The following is a 24,983-nucleotide window of genomic DNA, read 5'->3' as shown; positions in this document are numbered from 1 at the left end:
AGCGCGGCCAAGGGGCTGGCGGCCCGGCGGCCCCGGCTCACCGGCGCGGGCCGCGTCCACCTGCCCGGCCAACACCCTTCTCTCACCCCAGGTAGGTCCGGAGCGCTTTCGTCTCCTCCAGCCCGGGGCTTCCCGGGGCGCTGCTGTCCGCAGGAGCTCCACGCTCAGTCCTGGTCAATATCCCCCTGTAAGTTGGAAGGGGGCCGGGGACAGCAACACCCCGCCGGCTGGAGCCAGGCTGACTTCTCACCTCAGCCCCAGGGTGGGCGCGGCTGGGCTGAGGCTCCCCTCCACCCTGTCTGTGTGGGTGGCGTCCTGCAGGGCCCTGGCAGGCCCAGCCTGGCCAAAACACTGGACCCCAGGAGTGTGTCCAGGAATTCGAAGTGGCTGGCTGGCAGTGGCAATTGCCTGCAGAGAGGGCAGTGGCTCCTGCGCCTGTCCTGGCCCCTGGTCCAGGGCCAGACCAGTCCATAAGGCCAGGCCCTGGGCCCTGGGCTTCCCCCAGAAGTTCCTGCATGGAATTGAGCTTGAGTCCCCAGATTTGAGGTCACCGGGAGGCTACCTCCACAGGGTGACCTCTTTGCAAAGTCTTGCTTCAGTTGGACAGAGGGGGAGGCTGTGGAAGAGAGAGGAGAGAGTGGGGCACAAGATTGGGCAAAGCCTTGTTGAGGAGCTAGGACTCAGGGAGGAGAAACTGAGGCAAGCCACAACCCAAAGGGTGAGAAGCTGGGACCTCCGGGGCTGAAATTCCTTTTCTTCCCTTATCCGCCCCCCACCCCACCTTATCTTCGCCTCAAATCTCTTCCCTTCATCCTCCCTGGTGGGAGGGAAGGATTTGCATGAAGTTTGATTTTCCAGTAAGGAAAGGGGCTGGGGTCAGAATGGTATGGGGAGGAGGGGTACAGCTTGGGGGCTCTAGAAAGAGAGGGCAGCTCTTTTGCCCAGCACCATGGGGCTTATATAGTGGTTCAGAGGTGGGGCCACAGCCCCAGCCAGTGAGTGTCCAGACCTGAGTCCTGTCACTTTCTCCAAGATGGGCTCCCAGGTGTGAGATGGGAGTAAATTGAGGCAGAGCCTGTGGAAGGAGAGTCCTGGTCAATTCCTGCTACAGGAATGCAGGGCCCGGCACCCTCCAGCCCCAGACCACTGTGGGCTGAGCCTGTGTCCCAAGGGAAGAGCCATCAGTCAAGGTTGCTTGGAGGTTTGGGAATCCAGTGAGATCAGGAGGGAGTGTGCCTGGCATGCCATGGCCCCAGCCCTGGAGAAGGCTGGGTTTGAGCACCTTTTCTTTCTGCTCAGAAGGAGGCCGGAGGAGGAATAGCCCAATAACCCTGTCCATTGGGGATGTCCTGATCTCATTCTGGGCAACAGTTTCAGCCTTCTCTCCCAATCCTCTGGCCAGAGAGTCCATTTAACCTCTGAGTCTCTCTGCCTCCTGGTCTACTCAGAGGGACGGGACAAGCTGCTAGAGATCAAGGGCAGCCAAGGGTGGGCCACCAGTGGGAGAGGCTGGTGTGACCATGGCTCCTGGGGGTGGGTCAGAGAGGTGGCCTGGAGGTCACAACTGGTGCCCTCACCGTTGGCCTTGGTAGAAGAGAGTCCTGCCCTTAGAGACAGCAGCATCCAAGCCCCTCTCCAGGTGCCCACCAGTTAACCCCTCAAAAGCCAGGCTGCAGAACCACTGACAGGGCTTTTCACAAGGTCAAAGTCCTTCCTGATATCCTGTGGGAGTCCTCAGCTAATAAGAGGGAGGCAGAGGTGGGACAGACAGGGAGGGAGCCCCCAAGCCAATGATATCCAAGTCACCCAAGGTTTACCTGCCTCACAGGTGCAGAAACCACTATCCTATGCTCACCATGAGCCATGTGGGAAGCAGAGGCACATCGCCCAAGGAGAAGGGCCCCAGGCTCAAAGAGCCTGCTCTGTCCCCACGCACTCTCTCTTACTCTCCTCCCACCTGGCCACCTCTTCCCGCGCACCCCTTTCCTGATCGCACACACTCCTCCAGCTTCAGTCTTCAGCCAACTCCCACACCGTTCCCCCTGCCAGACTTCACTCCTTATGCAACTCCATTCCAGCACCTTCCCTGCCAGCAGTTGTTCAAATAGAGACACATGTGGAATGGCCTCTGAGGAATTATGCTCAACAGGATGGTAGCACATATTGTCCCTGGCTGACCAAATGTACTCCTCAGGAGCAAGTGCACAGAAGGGTGTGCCCCAAGGTGTCCCCTCTGGCTCTAAGGCCATCAGGGAAGCCATATATTTGCTATCCGTGGGAGGATACATTGTTCCCCTACCAGAAACTTCCTCAACCCAAATGTTGGTGAGAAAGAACACTTCAAAGACAATCTTTAAGGCTGAGTGTGGGCAGTATTTGTATTTTTGGAGGTATTCGTAGGGCAGAACCATGGCATCAGGGAAGAAAGAACCAGAGCAAAGATTATGCCAGTAAAGCATAAGGGATTTAAATAGACCGCAGGTGACACTTCCTGACTAGGATGATGAGTCCTCAGGAGGGCTTTGGGATGACTCTAGGAATGGCCTGGAGAACTAGGGTCTGGTCCAAGATTAGACACACTTCTGCCTAGAGGCAGAGGTTGGGCTGGATGAGGCTGTAAATTTCTTCCGGCCTCAGTAAAATGGTAGAAGGTGGATGTGACTCAGGAGTCCATGAGAAGACAGACCCCTCTTCATCTCTTCCTGCTTTCTGGCCTCCCTCAAGAAGACTGCTACGCCTGGTCTAGAACAAAGCCCCAGGGGCTGTTGCTAACTTGGAACACTCATGGGCGTTTCTATGGGCTCTGTGCCTTGACAGTAACCATCCTGGAGTAAAGCTGTCCTTTCTTCGCTTTAATGAGTCCTTGCTACAAAATTAGCCCATGTTTCTTTGTTTACCGAAGAGGATGCAGACAAAAGCAAGGGTGTGTAATGTTGTCACCCAAAACCTGAACACTTTCCATCCTAGGACACACTCAGGTCCAAACACACCTCAGCGTCCTTCTCATCTAATGAGCCCTTCGGTTCCCTACTTAGATGTGGAAGTCAACCCACCCCCTCGTGCAGGGCACCCATTCAGGGTCTCCTGCTGGGTGAGCCCACATCCTCCGGCCTGAGCCCACATCCTCTCAGAATCTGCATCGGACTGGAGGGCAGCCTTCCTGCAGTGAGGCCTAAGAGGCGAGGTTAATCTGCGCCCCAGAGGAAAAGCGAAACTAACCTGAGGGAAAGGGCAGGTCGGAAGCCTCCCTCACCTGGGCTTAGGCTCTGGACCAGCCTGCAGGGAACTGTCTGAGAATTGGGGGGAACATCCTCTCAGCAGAGATGTGATGGTTAATCTGCGCCCCAGAGGAAAAGCGAAACTAACCTGAGGGAAAGGGCAGGTCGGAAGCCACCCTCACCTGGGCTTAGGCTCTGGACCAGCCTGCAGGGAACTGTCTGAGAATTGGGGCGAACGTCCTCTCAGCAGAGATGTGAGGATGTGCAGAAATTGCTCTGCGGATGCACGAGGGACTTTTCTTTCCGACTTGGTTCTTCAGAAACAAGTTGAAACAACTTTTCTTAACTCGCGGCGTCTCAGAAAAGGATCCTTCTTCTGAAGCCCTCACGCACTGCCCCACGCTACACACAAGCAAACAGGAAAACCTCAGGTCTGGGGGTGGCTGTTCCTCATCACAAGCTTCCTCCCAGGAGGACATAAATCTCTCCCCTCTGTCCACTCTCTACTTTAAAGGGTTTCTCCAGAGAGGCTGGGGACAGGGGTGCCAGAGACTCCAGGCTGCGGACCAAGGGCCAGACTCCCCCATGCCCAATGCTGAAAGCTCCGACAAATCCATGTGCCTGGGAAACACAGCTCTCCCCACAGAGCACGCGGGCACCAGGGCTGGGGCCTCAGGGAACCAGCTGCAAATTCAAAGAGCCTGCAGAGAAAACTGACAGGCAGGCGTGAGGGCGCACACTGAGAGGGCTGGGGAGGGACTCCTCTGCCCCCTAAGGACCTCTCCAGCTCAGGGTACCACAGAGACCTCTCAGCCATGGCCCTCCTGCCCCTGCCAGCTGCTGCCTGGCCTGGCACACTGAGTACCCGAGCAGTCCCTACCCAGGCCACTACGGAGGGGTGTGGGAATGGTTCAGACCCTCCTGGAGGACAGTGGTGCCATCCCAGGTGGCAATTCCTGTCCTAGACAGAGGAAAGCATGCTGAGCACCCATCCTGGATCCCGCCAGGCAGGAGGTGCAGGCAGCTGGGGAGGAGCACTGCTTGGACTGCCCATATGCGTGTCCCAGCTGTGTGCCCTCCCGAACGCACTGTATTGGGTGTAACTCTGTTTTGTGCCCTAGCCTGGGGTGACGTGCTGGTGCTTACCCAGGTGCATTGCACCTGTGGAGTATAAGAGGAGGGAGGCACCTGCCCAGGGAGCTTGTGGATTTGTCAGTTCTCAACACGTGTGAGTGCAGCCTGAATATCATGACTGTGTGGAAGTAAGCCTGACGCACAGACAGGCACAGTGTCTGCGGACACATGAGGGCTGCGAGGATTCTCAGCTGTAAGATCTGATCTTTCCCGATCTGTGGGCCAGCATAACACTGACCCTCAGCAGTCCTGTGAGATGGGTCCTACCCTTCTCATCCCCATTTGCAGATGGAAACTGAGGCTCAGAGAGGTTAAGTAATGAACATAATAACTAGGGTTATACTAGTCAGTTACATTAAGGTTATACTAGCTAGTAAGCAGTAGGCTGGTTGACTCAATAGTCTCCCTATTAACTTGTGTGCTGTGCTACAGGATAGAGGCCAAGATGGGGATCTGGGGGGCTCCTACAGTACTTTGTAGGCTGATAATAAATCATTTAGTGTCTGCCCTCAGCTGGGCTCCAAACTCCCCCTTTTTCTACCACAACCCATTGGAAAGTTGCCAAATCCCTTAATGCTCCGATCTCCATTATCTGGAGGAAGAAGGAAGAGATTCAGGGCCAGGAACTGGGCATCCTAAGAAGCAGCATTTGGGGGGACTGTAGCTTTCATTTTCTGACTGGCTCTGTGCTGGGGTCCTTAGCCCAGAAAAACCTGTCACATGCTGGAGTCTAGTTCCTAGCCTTAAGTCCCCCAGCTGTCCTCCAGGCCCTTTGTTTCCCGGTCCCAGCAATTCAACCAGCTCCTTCTGGTACCCCTGAGCCTCCAAGTGGCCCATTTCCCCATGTGCTGGTGCCTCCCAGGACCGGCCCCAATGGCAACAGCCTGTGCCCGCCTGTGCCAGCCTGTGCCTGCACCCCTGCCCAGGGCAGCTGGCCCGGGTGAGGGTTGGCTGGCTCAAGGCTCGCAGGGCCAGCTCTGGGCCTGGCATAGCTCCACTCCAGCCTTGTTCTGATAAAAAGGCTTCCTCCATCTCGGGCATTCTAGAACATGTCATAGGGCAGATGGTATGGGGAATGACTGATCTGTGAACTCATGAGCACATCTTATGGCTGTGCTCAGTTGGTTAGGGAGCTCTGTAAAGGCAGTGTCTTTATTACTGTCCCCTGTGCTTAGCACAATGCCTGACACATGGTTAGTAAGGACTGTAATGGAAATGGATGCAGGGCAAAGCTGGATGCCAATTGCCTCACCTTCAGGGTGGCAACAAACTCCAAACTCTAGTCCAGACTGTCTGTGTGTGTGTGTGTGTTCACCTAAGGCCTTGGCACACACTGGAGCTCAATATACATCCGATCAGGCAGACCAGTGCTCCCCAAGGGCAAAGCCAGGAGCTCCTGGATCCCAGCCCCCCCCCCACACACACACATCTTCTTTAAGGCTGCAGGTCTCAGTCCCCAGAGGGTACCCAGGGCCTTTGGGCTGGAGAGATGGCTGGTTAAAATCTGGATTAAATTGAACTTTAGGCTGAGCTGTGGGACTGGATTATCCATGGCCTATGGTAATTGAGATAACAGATAATTCTGACCACTGCAGGATAGAAGGTGAATGATTCAGGTGCAAAGCCTCCTGGTGGGTCACAGGGAAACAAGGTAAGGGATTGAGTCCTCAAGCCTTGCACACACCCCTAAGCACACACGTAGACATACCCATACACAGACACACAGACACATGCACATACACAGAAACACAAGGATTAGATAACACATATACACAGAGACATATAGACATGATAGACATATTCATGCAAGCATCACATACACGCACACTGGGACACAGACATGCACACACACCCTGCTCTTGCTAGCACTGCTAGGGCAGCTGGACACTCTGGGGTGGGAGTCTGCCCAGAAGCTACCTCAGAGTCTCCAGCTCCTGGCCACAGCTCCCCTGGTCATCTGTCTCTGCCTTGCTCTGGCACATTCAGGATAAATGCCTACAGCCCAAGCTCCTCTCCGGGCAGGCACCCTGCAAGCACTCCCCACCCACAAGTCCCAGGACTGGCAGGCCGACAGCGGGCAGGGAGCAAATGATGATTGAGCACCTTCTCTGTGCCAGACACCTGGATGTGGCACACTAGTGCCAAGGGGCTGATTTTCAAACTTTTTGGAGCCGTGGACCCCTTTGTTTAAAGGGAACCTCGTAGGAAAGCAGATATAAGTGGAGCTGTTCTGATGGAGTGAGGAAGGGATCTGGAGCCCCATCCTTTCTCTCTATCTCCCCACAGTGACCCCAAGACAAGTCCAAACAGCCCCGAGGTTTTGCATCAGCTTGAAAACCACACCGTTACCATCCATTACCTCACCTAACCCTCTGAAGAGCTCTATAAAGTGCATGTTATAATCTTCACTTTGCAGATGAGAAAACTGAGGCTCCACAGGGGGAAGAACTTGTCCAAGCTCACAAAGCTGTTAAGAGATGGAATCAACATTACCAACTCCTGTCCATCAGATAACAAATCCTGAAGGGTTCCATATTGCCCCAATGCCCGCCTTTTCTGAGGATAACTCCCTGCATTTGTATAACATTCAGGGGCATGCTTTTGAGATTTCCCCATGATGTGAAACACTGCGTGTGTGTGTGTGTGTGTGTGTGTGTGTGTGTGCGCGCACGCATGTGAATTTGCCCTGGGGATGCCGTGAGGGAGCACTGAAGACCTGTGAGCCCTATCAGATAGAGAGAGAGAGCTCCTTTGTGTGAGTGTCTTTCTACTGGCTCCCACAGGCCTATAATCACAGTTGCTCTCAACCAGTTACATGCAACACACAAGCAACACCTATTATGGTCTCTCCCCTTGGGGAGCTCCCTACCCTCTAGTGGAGACAGACACAGCTCCAAGGGCAGAGCACCAAGGGTGTGGTCAAGAACAGAGCTGAATTCTAACTGTGTGCAGATGGGGGCATCTTAGGTGCTTTCCAGCCTAAGATGTGAACAGCGCCTCGCAGGATGGTGTGCCTCTCCTAGGAAGGGCATTACAGGGGAATGGAAATGGTGTGTTGGGGGAATGTCAGAGGGGCTGGAAGTGCTAAATGTCTGAGGGGCAGATAGTTGGGGAGTGGTGGCACCCAGGAACCCTTCCTGATGGCGGGAAGTGGATATGAAGCTGGAGTCGGGGTGGGAGGCAGTGCCATCTGCTCCAACACCCCCCAGCCAAACACTCAGCTTCTCGGCTCCACCTGGTGTCCCTTGCCCACACCCTCCCTGACAGACCCTGGGGCCACTTCTTCCCCTCGTTCCCCCAGCTCCTTCAGGTGCCATCTGCAGCTGTTGAGGAGGCAGGAAAAGGTTGTGGGGCTATCAGATATTGAGGTTTAAAAAGGTTTGGGTGCTCTCTTTCCAAGGCAGTAGAGTGTGAAGTGGGACAAGGCAGATCCCAAGCCGGCATCAGTCTTCAGACCCTGCGCTGGCCCCAGTGGTGGTCTTAAGTCCTCTGCAGCCTGCCCTCTCCAACCCCCACCCCCATTCGGGGGGCAACATTCCCAGGCCCTCACACACCCTGCACTCTCGGTGAGCATCACAGAACCAGAGCTGGAAGTGACCTTAGAGAGCACGCATTTTACAGATGAGGATATGGAGATCCAGAGATGGGACAAGCCTTGCAACCAGTTAGCGGAAGAGCCCCTAGCCAGCCTCTCCCCAGCCCCAGACCTCCTCCCCCTGCTCTTAGGTTTCAGCAGAATAGGCAGGCAGAGTAGAGAAGCAGAATCTGCAGCCAGGTGATCAGGGCCCTGTGGCAGCTCTGAGAGGCAGCTGTGGGAGCCCAGTGTCCCAGACTCACTCCAGTAACCAGAATGCAGGCTCTTGAGATTCCACACTCCCCTCAGAGCTCAGAAAACCCATCCAGGGATGGGGAGTGGGTGAGAAGACTGGCCCTGCCCTGCCCTCGCCTCTCCAGATCGCTCAGACTGATGGGACGGACCTCTGACTTGCTCCCAGGAGCCCAGAGGAAACAGGTTTTAAACTGTTAAGGAAACAGCTCCAGGATTTAACTAGGTATCTGGTCATCTCTATGCAAGGGAGAGGCTCCTCTGGGAGCTGCTTTAACTCTTTCAGCCCTGAAGGCTTGCTGGGCCCATTAGCCCATCTGGTTGGAAGCATTGCTAGTGGGGCCAAGGTCACTCATGCAAAGCCTCTAAGTGCCTTACCTGGGTACCCTGGTGAAAGGATGTGGATAAAGCTGTGAGACCCCTCCTCACTGCTAGAAAAACAAGGCTGGTCCCAAGAGACTTAACACAGCTCCTAAAGGGGCTTAGCCCCCACCCAGGCAGTTGTGGGGGTGGGGCAGGGGAGAGTCACCCCAATCCCAATTGCCAGAGGAAGGTGTTACTGGTTCCCCAGCCCAGGCACGGGCCCTGTTCTCTTTTGGACCCACATCAATAGCTATCGCTGGGTGAGGGGGCAGGTGGGTTCTTGCCTCCCAATTAGTCGCTGCTTTCACTTCCTGAGCAGCACCCCGCTGGCTAGAGGGGGTGGGGGTGGGGGTACCGGGCAGAGCCAGACTCCCAGGGGGCCGGTAGGAGGCACTCAGCCCCAGGAAGAGCTCCTTGGTAATAGCCAAGCCCCTTCCCCTAGGGCCCCAGGGAGGATTAGTGCTTGAGCAATTCCGGCAGCATTACCGACCCAGCAGTGCCTGGAGCTGGGAGGGGCTCCCTCGACTCAGAGCCCTCTGCTCCATCCACCTCCCTAGGTCCTTCTCAGCCTCCAGCCAGACTCTCCCAGAGCCGGGCTCAGCCTCCTCTCCTCTGTTCCCCTCCTCTGCCCAGAACGCCCACCATGGGGACAGCCACCAGGAGGAGGCCATACCTGCTGCTGCTGGCCACCGTGGCCCTTGTCTCCTGTCCAGGTAAGAAGGTTCATCTGGGCTCCGAAGCCTAGCAGGGATGATTATGCTGTTATATCATTGCTATAATTTGGGAGATGATTACAGAAATAATTGCCTCTGCAATGCTGTAGCACCTGTATTTCTGAGAGCATTTCCTTGCTAACATTTTCCCATTTGTGGATCTTACCTTCTCTTTGAGGTTAGGAGAGGGAATGCATCTTTGCCATGTTACAGATGAAGGAAGAATGACCCAGAGAGGGTAAGTGGCTTGCCCTGGGTCACACAGCAAGATGGCCATGATCGCCATGATATCAGCCCGGAGTTGTAGCCTCCAAGGCTGCACTGTCCAATATGGTAGGCAATGGCCACATGAAAACTATGAAAAAGACTATGAAAACTAAGATCCAATTAAACTTAAAACATGATGTCCTGGGCCGGCCCGGTGGTGCACTGCTACAGTGCGCCACTTGGGAAGTGTGGCGACGCTCCCGCCAAGGGTTCGGATCCCACATACAGACCGGCCGCTCACTGGCTGAGCGAGGTGCGGGCGCGACACCGAGGGTTGCGATCCCGTTGCCGGTCCCGGTCCGGTACGGGCGTGACACTGAAGGTTGCGATCCGTTGCCGGACACGAAAAAAGACAAAAAGGAAAAAAAAAAATAAAAAACATGATGTCCTCAGTTGCACCAGCCACATTTCAAGTGTCCTGTAGCCATATTGGATAGCACAGACTATAGAACATTTCCATCATTGAAGAAAGTTCTAGGTAGTGCTCTAGAGTCCCCTGATGTGAGGAGACAGTGGTCAATCCCACACAACTCTAGGTGGGTTATTCAAGGCAACGCTGCATCCCAGCCGACGGACTGAGCGTAGAACAGGATCTGGGAAGAGAAGAGGCAGAGCAGGGAGCCCAGGCAAGGTCCCCATCCCGGGGCTGCTCCCAGCTTGGATAAAGGCAGGAGGGAGGCTGGCAGAGGGGAAGGAGAGGTGGAGAAGAGGGCAGGCCGGGAGGCTCAGCCAGCTGGTCTCTGGCAAGCCCTCCTCTCCTCAGGCTGGAGAGTGGTCTCTAGCATCACCCAAGGCAAGGGGTGTGGGCAAATCCCATCATCTGCTCCCACCCCTCCCGGGAAGGTGCCCACTCTTGGCTTTCCTTGCTGACCTGCCCTCAGGTTACAGCTTTGGGGTCCTGGCACCTATGCAAGGACAGGCACTGAGCATTCCCCTGTGCTTTCTCATTTCTCCAGGCCCCTTCCTCTGTGAGGTGTCTGAGGCCTGTGTTTGTGGGAAAGAGCTACCCAGACAGGGATCAGAGGATGGGGAGCGAGAACTGCAAGGAAGGGCTGGCTTTGCCTGGGAGGGAGCGTGTGTGTGTGCGCACATAGGAAGGTGCATGTGTAGGTGGGCGTGTATGTAGGGTGCAGGAAAGCATGGGGATGTGCGGGTGTGTCTGTGGATGTGCATATTTGAGAGGGTGGTCGCATGAGTGAGGTGTCACGGGGAGTGGTGCTATGTCCGGGCTGATATGGTGATCATGGCGATCTTGCTGTGTGACCCAGGGCAAACCACTTGCCCTCTCTGGGTCATTCTTCCTTCATCTATAACATGGCAAAGGTCTAGGAGGCCTTACAGCACAGCGCAGTGGCTCTCATCCCCTGCTGCCCTTCAGAATGCCCACTAGGCATTTTTTAAAAATTCGGATTCCTGGGCCTCACTCCTAGAATTCTGACTCATACTTTTGGGATGGAACATGTCCTCTGATGGTTCCAATGGGAAACTGAGGTCAAGTGTCACGGACACTGGTTGAAAATGCTGGCTGTGGGTAAGGCTGGCCAAGGTCCAAATCTGGGGCTAGGTATTTAACCTTTCTGAGTCTTAGATCCACACTAGTAAAATAAGAAAATGGCAGTGTCTATGTGGTAAAGAGGTTATGGGAAGGAAATGTGGAGCATGGTTTCTGACAATCAGTAAGCACTCAATCAATAGCACCTATTTTTATTATCATGAATTACTCTCATTACTAAGAATTATATTATATATATAAATAAGTATACACGACCGTGGCAGCTGTTTGTGCTTGGGCACAGATGTGTGTATAAATGTGCATATTTGGCCATTTGAGTAGCTTGGAGAGGTTCATATGTGTGACTGTATGTGCGCTGTGAGTGTGTATGTAAGAAGGTGCATGTAGGAGAGTGGTGTGGGGGTGTGTGTGTGGCTATTTGAGCGAGTGTGAGGGTGTGTGTATGACTGAGTGCAGAGAAAGCTTTTTCAGGAAGAGAGATAGAGCGTCACTGTGCCCCGGGCCCACTCAGCCACCCCTGCTGCCCAGACAGTGCTCCTGGAAGCTGCTATTGTGCAAGGTGGTCCCCAGCAGCCTGGCTGCCTCCCCAGCCCCTCCTTTTCCTCTCCTCGAGGCAGTCCCAGCTGGGGCAGGGGTCTCTACCCTCCACCATCATCATTAAGTTGGGATTATGCTGGGCTCTCCAGCCGAGATGATGCCTCCAAGGCCTGGGGTAGCAGTGAGGGAAGAGTGGTGGGAGGTGGGGAGGGGTGCGGGGAGTGCCTGCACTGGGCCATTTCTGGGAGCCCTGTCTCCTACCTCATTCTGAGAGCTGCTTAACAGCTGCCCTCACCCCCAGGGGGCCAAGGCTGGGCCTCAGCTGCAGCATGCCGGCCCATCCCCCACCCCTGGAACAGGACTGACAGCTGGATGCACTGGGAGAGGAGGCACTAATTGGTTAATGGGGACTCCCTCCCCCACGTCCACCAAGGAGAGCCTGAAAATCAGCTGCATTGAGAGGTAGGAGCCAATTAGGGGTGGCCTGGCCCCACCAGTCAGTAGACAGAGCCCACCCCCAGCCCTGTGGAAAGGCAGACGTGAAGCGCTGCCCGTCTGTGTCTCTGTGTCCCCTGCCCTGCTGAGGTAGGATGCGCGTGAAGAGGGAGGCCTCTGCCCTGGGCCAGGTCTTGGCATGAAGACTCCATGTGCGTGTGTGATACCCGTTTGTTCAACAAGTTCAGGAAACCTGAAGTTTGGACTTTCTGTGCCACAGATGTGCCGTGTGACCATGAGCAAGTCACTCCCTTTGCTGGGCCTCTCTTTCTTGAATTGTGACACTGGAATTTTATAAAAGTAACTTGCCCACCATCCACCCACCAGAAGGTCTTCCTTCTCCCCCAGTCCCCAGCCCACCCCGCACCAGGGTCCAGCAGACATTTGCTGAGCACACTTCCTGTGCCTGCCACCTTACCCACGTTTTTCTGGCCGAATCCTCATACAGACCTGGGAGGTGAATTTGTATTCTTTTCATTTCATGGGCAAAGACATCGAGGCTCAGAAATTTCTATAACTTGCCCAACATCACACAGCTGGTAGGAGGCCCAGCCTAGCCCCCAAAGCCTGAGCGTGTTCCACTGGGCCACGCATTGGACTCTAGAGACACGCTTCCTCTCTCCACCTTTTTGGCTGGTGACATGCACTTCACACCCTGCAGATCAGTCCTTCTGCGAGGTATACAGCAGGTGCTCTATACCTGAGTGTAGGATGAGTGATTAACTGAGCTAACTTGACTAGATGGGGCCTGTCTAGGCTATTTAAATTAATTAATAAAGTAAAATATAAAAGTTGGTTCCTTGGCTGTACTGGCTACATTTCAAGAGCTCGATAGCCACAAGTGGCTAGTGGCCACCACAGCGAACGGGGCATCATCGTGGCAAGTTCTGCTGCACAGCGCACGCTGAGGTCTCTGGCGGTGTCCCCCATCTGCAGCACGGAGTTCAGCCCGGGCATCCCCAGCCACCTTTGGGCCTGTCTTTGAGGAGCAGCCCCTCGGTCTGCTCTTCCCAGAGGAGTCCACAGAGGAACAGGTGTTGCTAGCATGCCGCGCCCGGGCCAGCCCTCCTGCCACCTATAGGTGAGGCCCCTGCAGTGGGTGCTGGGAGACCCTGGGCAGCTGTACAGGTTTTTCTCACATCAGTCCTGCCACCTGGCAGGACTCAGAGGCTCCGCCTCCCACCCCCTGCTGCAGGTGGAAGATGAACGGGACCGAGATGAAGCTGGAGCCAGGTTCCCGTCACCAGCTGGTGGGCGGCAACCTGGTCATCATGAGCCCCACCAAGGCACAGGACGCCGGCGTCTACCAGTGCCTGGCCTCTAACCCAGTGGGCACTGTTGTCAGCAGGGAGGCCATCCTCCGCTTTGGCTGTGAGACCCATGGGGGCCAAGGAACTTAGGGGGAGAGGAAGAGGGGGCTGGGGAAAAAAGTACCCAGAAAGGACAGGGGACAAGCCCTAGGGAACTGCTACTTCCCTGTGGAGGATGAGTTGGGGAGGGGGCTCCCAGGCTTGGAGGCCAGTGCCCGAGCCGCCCTGGTCTCCACCTCCAGTTCTGCAGGAATTCTCCAAGGAGGAGCGAGACCCAGTGAAAACCTATGAAGGCTGGGGGGTGATGCTGCCCTGCAACCCGCCTGCCCACTACCCAGGTGAGTTGGGACCCTGGGCCAGGATCAGACAGAGAGGGCACAGGAAGGGCTTCTAGATGCTCAGCAGAGGAAGGATGGGATAAAAGGTGGCGAATGACCCTTGGTTCCCTGGCTTTAAATTATTCCGTGTTTCTTTTATTGGCCTGTCATTCTCTGTCTCTGTGCCCGTGCCCCCCTTCAGACTGAGAGGTCCCTAAGGGCTGGCTTCCCCAGCAGACTCAGCACTCCCTGAGGACGGGAATAAAGCCACATCTTCCCTCAGGATCTCCCTTCAACTGCAGTTCAGAGCACGGGGACTCAGGACAGGGACTGCACATTCCCACAGCATGTTGGGATCTTACCCAGAATTACCCTGTTTGCCCGGCACCCTGGTTTCCTCAAACTGCCCACATCCTAGGCTTGTCCTATCGCTGGCTCCTCAACGAGTTCCCTAACTTCATCCCGACGGATGGGCGTCACTTCGTGTCCCAGACCACAGGGAACCTGTACATTGCCCGGACCAATGCCTCGGACCTGGGCAACTACTCCTGCCTGNGGGGTGGCCTGGCCCCACCAGTCAGTAGACAGAGCCCACCCCCAGCCCTGTGGAAAGGCAGACGTGAAGCGCTGCCCGTCTGTGTCTCTGTGTCCCCTGCCCTGCTGAGGTAGGATGCGCGTGAAGAGGGAGGCCTCTGCCCTGGGCCAGGTCTTGGCATGAAGACTCCATGTGCGTGTGTGATACCCGTTTGTTCAACAAGTTCAGGAAACCTGAAGTTTGGACTTTCTGTGCCACAGATGTGCCGTGTGACCATGAGCAAGTCACTCCCTTTGCTGGGCCTCTCTTTCTTGAATTGTGACACTGGAATTTTATAAAAGTAACTTGCCCACCATCCACCCACCAGAAGGTCTTCCTTCTCCCCCAGTCCCCAGCCCACCCCGCACCAGGGTCCAGCAGACATTTGCTGAGCACACTTCCTGTGCCTGCCACCTTACCCACGTTTTTCTGGCCGAATCCTCATACAGACCTGGGAGGTGAATTTGTATTCTTTTCATTTCATGGGCAAAGACATCGAGGCTCAGAAATTTCTATAACTTGCCCAACATCACACAGCTGGTAGGAGGCCCAGCCTAGCCCCCAAAGCCTGAGCGTGTTCCACTGGGCCACGCATTGGACTCTAGAGACACGCTTCCTCTCTCCACCTTTTTGGCTGGTGACATGCACTTCACACCCTGCAGATCAGTCCTTCTGCGAGGTATACAGCAGGTGCTCTATACCTGAGTGTAGGATGAGTGATTAACTGAGCTAACTTGACTAGATGGGGCCTGTCTAGGCTATTTAAATTAATTAATAAAGTAAAATATAAAAGTTGGTTCCTTGGCTGTACTGGCTACATTTCAAGAGCTCGATAGCCACAAGTGGCTAGTGGCCACCACAGCGAACGGGGCATCATCGTGGCAAGTTCTGCTGCACAGCGCACGCTGAGGTCTCTGGCGGTGTCCCCCATCTGCAGCACGGAGTTCAGCCCGGGCATCCCCAGCCACCTTTGGGCCTGTCTTTGAGGAGCAGCCCCTCGGTCTGCTCTTCCCAGAGGAGTCCACAGAGGAACAGGTGTTGCTAGCATGCCGCGCCCGGGCCAGCCCTCCTGCCACCTATAGGTGAGGCCCCTGCAGTGGGTGCTGGGAGACCCTGGGCAGCTGTACAGGTTTTTCTCACATCAGTCCTGCCACCTGGCAGGACTCAGAGGCTCCGCCTCCCACCCCCTGCTGCAGGTGGAAGATGAACGGGACCGAGATGAAGCTGGAGCCAGGTTCCCGTCACCAGCTGGTGGGCGGCAACCTGGTCATCATGAGCCCCACCAAGGCACAGGACGCCGGCGTCTACCAGTGCCTGGCCTCTAACCCAGTGGGCACTGTTGTCAGCAGGGAGGCCATCCTCCGCTTTGGCTGTGAGACCCATGGGGGCCAAGGAACTTAGGGGGAGAGGAAGAGGGGGCTGGGAAAAAAGTACCCAGAAAGGACAGGGGACATGCCCTAGGGAACTGTTACTTCCCTGTGGAGGATGAGTTGGGGAGGGGGCTCCCAGGCTTGGAGGTCAGTGCCCGAGCGAAAAAAGTACCCAGAAAGGACAGGGGACAAGCCCTAGGGAACTGCTACTTCCCTGTGGAGGATGAGTTGGGGAGGGGGCTCCCAGGCTTGGAGGCCAGTGCCCGAGCCGCCCTGGTCTCCACCTCCAGTTCTGCAGGAATTCTCCAAGGAGGAGCGAGACCCAGTGAAAACCTATGAAGGCTGGGGGGTGATGCTGCCCTGCAACCCGCCTGCCCACTACCCAGGTGAGTTGGGACCCTGGGCCAGGATCAGACAGAGAGGGCACAGGAAGGGCTTCTAGATGCTCAGCAGAGGAAGGATGGGATAAAAGGTGGCGAATGACCCTTGGTTCCCTGGCTTTAAATTATTCCGTGTTTCTTTTATTGGTCTGTCATTCTCTGTCTCTGTGCCCGTGCCCCCCTTCAGACTGAGAGGTCCCTAAGGGCTGGCTTCCCCAGCAGACTCAGCACTCCCTGAGGACGGGAATAAAGCCTCTGTCATTCTCTGTCTCTGTGCCCGTGCCCCCCTTCAGACTGGGAGGTCCCTAAGGGCTGGCTTCCCCAGCAGACTCAGCACTCCCTGAGGACGGGAATAAAGCCACATCTTCCCTCAGGATCTCCCTTCAACTGCAGTTCAGAGCACGGGGACTCAGGACAGGGACTGCACATTCCCACAGCATGTTGGGATCTTACCCAGAATTACCCTGTTTGCCCGGCACCCTGGTTTCCTCAAACTGCCCACATCCTAGGCTTGTCCTATCGCTGGCTCCTCAACGAGTTCCCTAACTTCATCCCGACGGATGGGCGTCACTTCGTGTCCCAGACCACAGGGAACCTGTACATTGCCCGGACCAATGCCTCGGACCTGGGCAACTACTCCTGCCTGGCCACCAGCCACATGGACTTTTCCACCAAGAGTGTCTTCAGCAAGTTCGCTCAGCTCAACCTGGCTGCCGAAGGTCAGGATCAGCTGGGCATGGAGAGGAGGCGGGAGCTGAAATGATCAGTGGGCATTGAGAAAAGGGGTTTTCCCTTGGAGATTGTGAAGAGCAGCTCCCAGGGCTCAGGATCCAGGCCCTGGACTCCTGGGTCATCCTGCTGCAAGGCCTCAGACCCTTGCCTAAGTCTTCTGAGACCCAACCCAGCTGCCCAGACAGATGGCTCTAAGAGCAGCTCCCAGGGCTCAGGATCCAGGCCCTGGACTCCTGGGTCATCCTGCTGTAAGGCCTCAGACCCTTGCCTAAGTCTTCTGAGACCCAACCCAGCTGCCCAGACAGATGGCTCTGAATGGCACAGGAGCATCTGACCTGTAGTCATTTGCATCTGATTTGCAAAACCCCTCTCTCGCCAGATACCCGGCTCTTTGCACCCAGCATCAAGGCCAAGTTCCCAGCAGAGACGTATGCACTGGTGGGACAGCAGATAACCCTGGAGTGCTTTGCCTTCGGGAAGTGAGTGTGGAAGAGGAAGGGGCACTTCCTGAGGCCAGGGCATAGCCTCTCAGGGTCCCTCAGGGATGCAGGTGACCCCAGGAGGAGGACAGGCAGGGTCAGTGCTGTCATTTCAGTGCCCTTCGCAGGGCCTAGCAGAGTCCTGAGTGCACAGGGGTACCCCCACCGCTCACTGAGCACCACCTTTCTGAGTGAGGCATTGCCATGCCAGGGGCCTAGCACATACTGGCTCACTGGGTCCTCACAGCCATGCACGGCAGGCTCAGACAGCTCGGGAGTGCCCGGGGCTGGAGACAGGGAGCACGGTGTGTGCACTCCAACCCAGCCTGCATAGTTCAAATCCCAGCTCTGCCACTTGCTGGTTGGGAGATGTTGGGTAAACTGCCTGACCTCTCTGTGCCTTAGTTTCCTTATTTGTAAATGGTGATAATATGAGAGGCTTCCAAAAGTTCATGCAAATATTCTTGTCTTTTAATTCTATTTTTTCATGAACTTTTTGAAGTACCCTTATAATAGTACCTACCTCATAAGATTGTTATGAGGATTAAATGAGTTAATATATTTAAACTGCTTAGAAAGGTGCCTGGCATTTAGGAAGTGTTCCGTGAATGTCAACAGTTAATTTACTTATAAATTCCAACAGAAAGTGTTATCTTTCTTGCGTTCCCAGGAAGAGGATTTACTGGAACAGAGCTAAGCAAATATCAGGTGCTCAATAAATGTTTGTAGAATGAATGAAAGAATGTGATTGTACTTCGGTCCCCTCTTTCCTCAAATATCTGCTGCTTTGTGGAAAATTATTGGCCTTCCAGAAAGTCCATATGAAAAGTACATGGAAGGATCTTAAGCCTCTAAGGCTCACTGGTACCTCAGTCCATTTTAGTACACAGGTTACTAACATCTAAAATCCCTTTGAAAAGTAGATGCAAAGCCTTGTTAGGGCAGTGGGAAGAGGGACACACAAAGACCCAGGTCACATGCCACTGTTGAGGAAGGCAGACCTAGAGGCATGGTGACCAGTGCAGGGGAGGGCAAGCCTGCTGCAGGGGACTAACTTCATTGGCTTCACAATTGTTGCAGGGGAGAGGGGGATACAGCCCCTTCTCTTGACCCTTCCTTGCTTGTGCTCTGAGCCCACCTGGGAAAAGAGCATGAGAATCAGCCAATGGGCGCCCTCTCTCCCTCTGTTCTCTCCAGGCCCAGGGTCCCCTTGCCCTCCTCCTAACCCTCCCCACCCCCACCCATCCCCACCCAGCATCTCAGGAGGGTCTGAGAGTCCAGGTACCAGGAGCTGCAGGCACAGGAATATGGCTCAGCTCTGCCCACCCCTTCTGCCTTTGTCTCCCCTACCAGCCCTGTACCCCGGATCAAGTGGCGCAAAGTGGATGGCTCCTTGTCCCCCCAGTGGGCCACAGCCGAGCCCACTCTGCAGATCCCCAGCGTCAGCTTTGAAGATGAGGGCACCTATGAGTGTGAGGCGGAGAACTCTAAGGGCCGCGACACCGTCCAGGGCCGCATCATCGTGCAGGGTACAGAGCCGGGGACACCTGCCCCTGCCTTCATCCTTGTCCCTGAGGAGACTGGGAGGACCCTTGCTGGAGCCCTCTTGCCCAGGACTGCACCGAGTATGGGAAAAGAAAGGCTAGTGCTGTGGCCAGCTCAGAGTTTCGGTTGGCGGTGCAGACAGAGAGGCTAGTGCTGTGGCCAGCTCAGAGCTTCGGTCGGCGGTGCAGAAGCACACAGAAGGCTTTTAAATTATTTAAGTCCCTAAAACAGCCACTGGCAAAGAAAGGCTAGTGCTGTGGCCAGCTCAGAGTTTCGGTTGGCGGTGCAGAAGCACACAGAAGGCTTTTAAATTATTTAAGTCCCTAAAACAGCCACTGGCACAATCAAAAAGTGCCCCCTTTCTTGTGCCGGCTTCTTCCTGCCCCCTCCCCCCTTTGTCCTTTCCATCCTGGAATGCCGATAGCACCCTCTGCTGCCTGGTACGGGTATTGCAGCCCTGCGATTAAGTTCCATTTAATAAGCGGGAGATTCCTCCCAGCTCATCCCAGGTTTTCTCTCCCTTGCTCCCCGTAGCTCAGCCTGAGTGGCTCAAGGTGATCTCAGACACGGAGGCCGACATCGGCTCCAACCTGCGTTGGGGCTGCGCGGCCGCCGGCAAGCCCCGGCCCACAGTGCGCTGGCTGCGGAATGGGGAGCCTCTGGCATCCCAGGTAGNCCTTGCCCTCCTCCTAACCCTCCCCACCCCCACCCATCCCCACCCAGCATCTCAGGAGGGTCTGAGAGTCCAGGTACCAGGAGCTGCAGGCACAGGAATATGGCTCAGCTCTGCCCACCCCTTCTGCCTTTGTCTCCCCTACCAGCCCTGTACCCCGGATCAAGTGGCGCAAAGTGGATGGCTCCTTGTCCCCCCAGTGGGCCACAGCCGAGCCCACTCTGCAGATCCCCAGCGTCAGCTTTGAAGATGAGGGCACCTATGAGTGTGAGGCGGAGAACTCTAAGGGCCGCGACACCGTCCAGGGCCGCATCATCGTGCAGGGTACAGAGCCGGGGACACCTGCCCCTGCCTTCATCCTTGTCCCTGAGGAGACTGGGAGGACCCTTGCTGGAGCCCTCTTGCCCAGGACTGCACCGAGTATGGGAAAAGAAAGGCTAGTGCTGTGGCCAGCTCAGAGTTTCGGTTGGCGGTGCAGAAGCACACAGAAGGCTTTTAAATTATTTAAGTCCCTAAAACAGCCACTGGCACAATCAAAAAGTGCCCCCTTTCTTGTGCCGGCTTCTTCCTGCCCCCTCCCCCCTTTGTCCTTTCCATCCTGGAATGCCGATAGCACCCTCTGCTGCCTGGTACGGGTATTGCAGCCCTGCGATTAAGTTCCATTTAATAAGCGGGAGATTCCTCCCAGCTCATCCCAGGTTTTCTCTCCCTTGCTCGCCGTAGCTCAGCCTGAGTGGCTCAAGGTGATCTCAGACACGGAGGCCGACATCGGCTCCAACCTGCGTTGGGGCTGCGCGGCCGCCGGCAAGCCCCGGCCCACAGTGCGCTGGCTGCGGAATGGGGAGCCTCTGGCATCCCAGGTAGGACACCTGGGGCTTCCTCCCACACACCACCACCATCCTCTGCTCCCCTGATTACCCCACACACCCCAAGCCTCCCTGAAACCCTGTAATCCCTCTGGGCTAATTAGGGCACCATAGGGTGGTTCTAGGTGCCTCTTTCTATCCCAGAGTCACATGGCCACAGATTGATCAACTGGATAGTCTCAGAGACCTGGGTCAGGCACAACTCAGCCACAAAAAGCTGATGTGGTCCTGAGTGGGTCACCTTGCCTCTTTGGCTTCAGGGAGGCCTGGGTAATCTCTGAGTCTTGAGATTACAGGCAGTCCTGAAGTAGCGCTGGATATATGAGCCCAATCCTTGAGGAACTGTCAACCTTCAGACTCCACTGTACCCACCCTTGCCGACCCCTCCTCCCTGGTCCTCCGGTGGCCCTGATCCCCCTGACCTGCCCTGAGCTGGGCTCTTCTGCACAGAACCGGGTGGAAGTGTTGGCTGGGGACCTGCGGTTTTCCAAGCTGAGCCTGGAGGACTCGGGCATGTACCAGTGTGTGGCAGAGAATAAGCATGGCACCATCTACGCCAGTGCCGAGCTGGCCGTGCAAGGTAAAGGGCCCTGGGAAGCAGGGGCATCCCTGGGGACACCTGGGAGGCTTTAGGAGTTCTGAGTTGCAGCATTTCTAAACACGCACACACACCCTGGCAGTTTTCCGACAGCTTCTGAGTAGAACTCAGAAATTTAAGAAAGGAGGGGAGACACTAGATGGAGGGCTCCCAGAGGACAGGGTCTCTGACTTGTTCCATGTCTAGAAAGACAAAGTAAATGTTTGCTGCAGTGAAAAAAATGGTGGCAACAGTCAGGGGAAACCAAATCAATCAGATCTGTGTTTAACCTGGCCCCTTTGGCTATGTGACCCTTGGCAATTTAATTCATTTCTGTGTCTCTGTTTTTCTTTTTTTTTCTGGCCAATACAGGGATTGAAATCCGGACCTTGCTGTTATCAGCTCCATGCCCTAACCATCTGAGCTAACCAGCCAGCTCATTTCTTGATTTATAAAAAGCGGGCAGTAATAGTCCTGCCCTCATAGGGCTGTGGTGAGGAGTAAACAAGAGGGTGGAGACAGAACATACGGGGCCTGTCCAGCACGTAACAGGTGCCCAGTAACAGGTGCCCAGTAACAGGTGCCCAGTAAACGTCAGCTGGTGCCTATATTTAGTTGTGTGACTTGAGCTTGCTGAGCCTGTTTCCTCATCTGTAAAATGGACATAATGATACTTCATCAAGTTGTAGGGAGGCTTAACCAACACTCATTCATTCATTCATTCATTCATTCATTCAACCAATACTTGGTCAGCACCTCATAGGGAATGAACACAGAATATTTGGTCTCTGCCTCTAAGTAGCTTACAATCCAGTGTAGAGAAAGGCATGAATAAATACAAAATCAAATAATTAAACAATTTCAGGTAGCCATAAAAAATACAATGTAAAGAAAGTCCCATAGAGTGATGGGGGTGAGGTGGACCGGTTAGATAAGGAAGACCTCTCTGAGGGAGTCACATTCGGGATGTGACCTGAGTGTTAAGGACCCGGCCATGTGAAGATCTGGGGTATTTTCAGGCAAAATGCACAGCCAGTGCAAAAGTCCTGAAGTAGGAAAAGACTTGATGACTTCAAAGGACAGAAAAAATGGCCAGGCGATTAGAGGATAATGAATGAAGGGAGAGGGCCGGCCCCGTGGCTCACTCGAGAGAGTGTGGCGCTGGTAGCGCCGAGGCCGCGGTTCGGATCCTATATAGGGATGGCCGGTAGCTCACTGGCTGAACGTAGTGCAGACGACACCATAAAAAAAACAATAATAATAATGAATGAGGGGAGAGAGAGCAGGATGTGCTTGGACAGGTAGGGACTTATTTTTTAGCCGTGTAAAGAGCTGAACTTTATTTTGAGTGCCTGATTTACATTTTCAAAAAGACGTTTCTGGCTGCTGGTAGGAGAAATATTGTAGGATGGACGTGCAGAAACAGGAAGACCAATTAGGGGGCTTTTCAATAAACCAGGCAGGAGATTTGGTGGCTTGGACCAGAGCGATGGCAGTGGGGCTGATGAGAAGGGCTGCTGCTAGGGGTTGCTCATGGGTTGGTCTCGGAGGGTACGTACAGTGCTTAGCACATGGCAGCTGACGTCTTAACCAAGACTGATGAATACTGTTATTTCATGGGTGACTATGTGGCCTCCCCTTTCCTTCCAGCACTGGCCCCTGACTTCAGGCTGAATCCTGTAAGGCGTCTGATCCCTGCAGCCCGAGGGGGAGAGATCATTATCCCCTGTCAGCCCCGGGCAGCTCCAAAGGCCACAGTGCTCTGGAGCAAAGGCACTGAGATTTTGGTCAACAGCAGCAGGTACCACCCACACCCCACCCCAAGCAGTTCCTGCTGTTCCTCCTTCTCCTTGGAGGCGAGTCCCCTTCCCGTGACTCCAGTGTGTCCCTGGGTTGGCCAGACCTGCTTTGTCCTTACTGCAGAGTGACTGTAACCCCAGATGGCACCTTGATCATAAGAAACATCAGTCGGTCAGATGAAGGCAAATACACCTGCTTTGCTGAGAATTTCATGGGCAAAGCCAACAGCACTGGAATCCTGTCTGTGCGTGGTAAGGGCTGTGGTTTGGTGAGGTCGGGCTAGTACAGGGTGCCACCCTCCCCACCATCTGCCCTTGTGTCCCCATATGGCTCCTAGTTTAGTTTTGAGGCCCCCCCCCAGGATTCAGTTCCGCTTGGGACCACCCCCTCGCCACCCTCCAGATCTGATCCTACCCCCCACCTGCCACACACTCATGGTGCTGCTGAGGTGTCAGAACAGCTATTGGTCACACCGCCTCTTCTTCTTTCCTGGGGCTTGGGACAGAGCCTCTCCCCTGCCCTGTGGCCCCTGCCTGGGCCTGTTTTCTTCCCCATCCACCCAGGGGCCTTGTTTTTCTTGGCAGATGGAACCAAGATCACTCTAGCCCCCTCAAGTGCTGACATCAACTTGGGTGACAACCTGACTTTACAGTGCCATGCCTCCCATGACCCCACCATGGACCTTACCTTTACCTGGACCCTGGAAGACTTCCCCATTGACTTCGACAAGCCTGGGGGTCACTACCGGAGAGCCAGTGTGGTGAGGCCTGAGGCCAGAGCCCCCATGGCTCCTCCCTCCTTCCAGACAGACAGTGGACCCAAGATGCCCTTAGCCTTCACCACTTTCAAGCCCCCCAAACCCTTCCCCACTCCCTCAGGCCCATGCATGGTAGGCCCACCTTGGATTAATAACCACCCTTCCTGGAGTCCCCCAAAGGCCATGCATTTAGGAGAGTCAGGGACAACCCTGGAATTCCAGGCACCCAGCAAGACTCACTCCTCACTACTGTTCTCGTTATCCTGCCCTGTGGCCTCTGCTAGCCAGGGCTGCTTCCTCTGACCTGCCCTCCCTGCCTCACTGTCCCCCATGTGCAGAAGGAGACTGTTGGGGATCTGACCATCCTGAATGCCCAGCTGCGCCATGGTGGGAAGTACACGTGCATGGCCCAGACGGTGGTGGACAGTGCGTCCAAGGAGGCCACAGTCCTGGTCCGAGGTGACGGGGTTTCCCACCTCTGCATCCACCCCCAACTCCCTTAGAAGCCGGCTGGGCTATTCTGAGCTACTCTACCCATTGCCCTTCCTTGCCCTGAAACCTTTGGGGAAGGGATTCTGACAGAAGATGGCCAAGCAGATCAGATCCCAGGGTCCTTCTCAGGTCCTAAATGGGTGGAATGTTTTTCTTCCAAAGTCAAACTTGAAAAATTCCACTCCCAGGTACATCCTCAAATGGGAGTACTTTGCTGAGCCCAGAAGTTTTCAAAGCCTAGTGCTGGGAAATCTATACATCCCTCTATGCAGCGGCTTCTCTGAGCGCCCCCGCCCCCAACACCCACACATATACACAAGCTGGCATTCGCCACCTGGGGCCCCCACCCCTTGGCCTCCCACCTGGTGTGTGTTTGCTGTGCCCTCTGCTGCCCTGTCTTGGTACTGCAGCAGCCCAAGCCTGGCCTGGAGAATGGGCTCAAATTCAAAGCTGCCCAATTCTGACCCACCGCTCTCTGACCTCTTGGGGCAGGTCCGCCAGGTCCCCCAGGAGGCGTGGTGGTGAGGGACATTGGCGACACCACTATCCAGCTCAGTTGGAGCCGTGGCTTCGACAATCACAGCCCCATTGCCAAGTACACACTGCAAGCTCGCACTCCACCTGCAGGGAAGTGGAAGCAGGTTCGGACCAGTAAGTGTGAGGCCCCACCCAGGTCAGCACTGATAGGACCTGGCTGTGGGGGGCGGTGGGGGGTGGGGAGTCAGAGGGCCAGGGCTGAGCCCAGAGCTTCAAAGAGGGACAAGCTTTGCCCTCTGCTGCGAGGGAGCACCAGGCTGGCGGGGAGACAGTCACACAGACAGCAGGAGAGTGGGGAGAGAGTTGGAGGAAGAGGCACTCTCTATGCCCTTGAAGAAGTGGTAGAATTATTACTGGAGCAATGAAAATATTCCTGGGGGCATGGGGGTGCAGGGTGCACCCAGCATTAGCAAAGGCACCAAGACAGGGAAGTTTACTAGTTTTTCTTTTCTTTTTTTTTTTTTTCCTTTTTGTCCTTTTTCGTGTCCGGCAACGGATCGCAACCCTC

General features: G+C 55.2%; 1 protein-coding gene across 1 annotated transcript in view; it reads left to right on the top strand.

Annotated features, from left to right (window-relative positions):
- Positions 1-9: 9 nt before the first annotated feature.
- CNTN2 (contactin 2 (axonal)) overlaps positions 10-24,983 on the top strand; it is a 34,273-nt gene continuing 9,299 nt past the window's right edge. Inside the window, exons 1-15 of the mRNA XM_008580665.1 lie at positions 10-91; positions 9,099-9,254; positions 13,003-13,147; positions 13,262-13,437; positions 13,619-13,714; positions 16,527-16,736; positions 17,129-17,228; positions 18,582-18,757; positions 19,308-19,444; positions 20,763-20,892; positions 22,540-22,690; positions 22,813-22,940; positions 23,274-23,449; positions 23,785-23,905; positions 24,431-24,589. Coding sequence (XP_008578887.1) covers positions 9,185-9,254; positions 13,003-13,147; positions 13,262-13,437; positions 13,619-13,714; positions 16,527-16,736; positions 17,129-17,228; positions 18,582-18,757; positions 19,308-19,444; positions 20,763-20,892; positions 22,540-22,690; positions 22,813-22,940; positions 23,274-23,449; positions 23,785-23,905; positions 24,431-24,589 — 1,975 coding nt within the window. The 5' untranslated portion in view covers positions 10-91; positions 9,099-9,184. The remainder of the gene's footprint in view (positions 92-9,098; positions 9,255-13,002; positions 13,148-13,261; positions 13,438-13,618; positions 13,715-16,526; positions 16,737-17,128; positions 17,229-18,581; positions 18,758-19,307; positions 19,445-20,762; positions 20,893-22,539; positions 22,691-22,812; positions 22,941-23,273; positions 23,450-23,784; positions 23,906-24,430; positions 24,590-24,983) is intronic.

Source organism: Galeopterus variegatus, unplaced genomic scaffold (assembly GCF_000696425.1).
Source record: "Galeopterus variegatus unplaced genomic scaffold, G_variegatus-3.0.2 Scaffold86, whole genome shotgun sequence".
Taxonomy (NCBI): Eukaryota; Metazoa; Chordata; class Mammalia; order Dermoptera; family Cynocephalidae; genus Galeopterus; species Galeopterus variegatus.
Note: the sequence above shows the minus strand (reverse complement) of the source record. Positions and strands in the feature narration are given on the sequence as shown.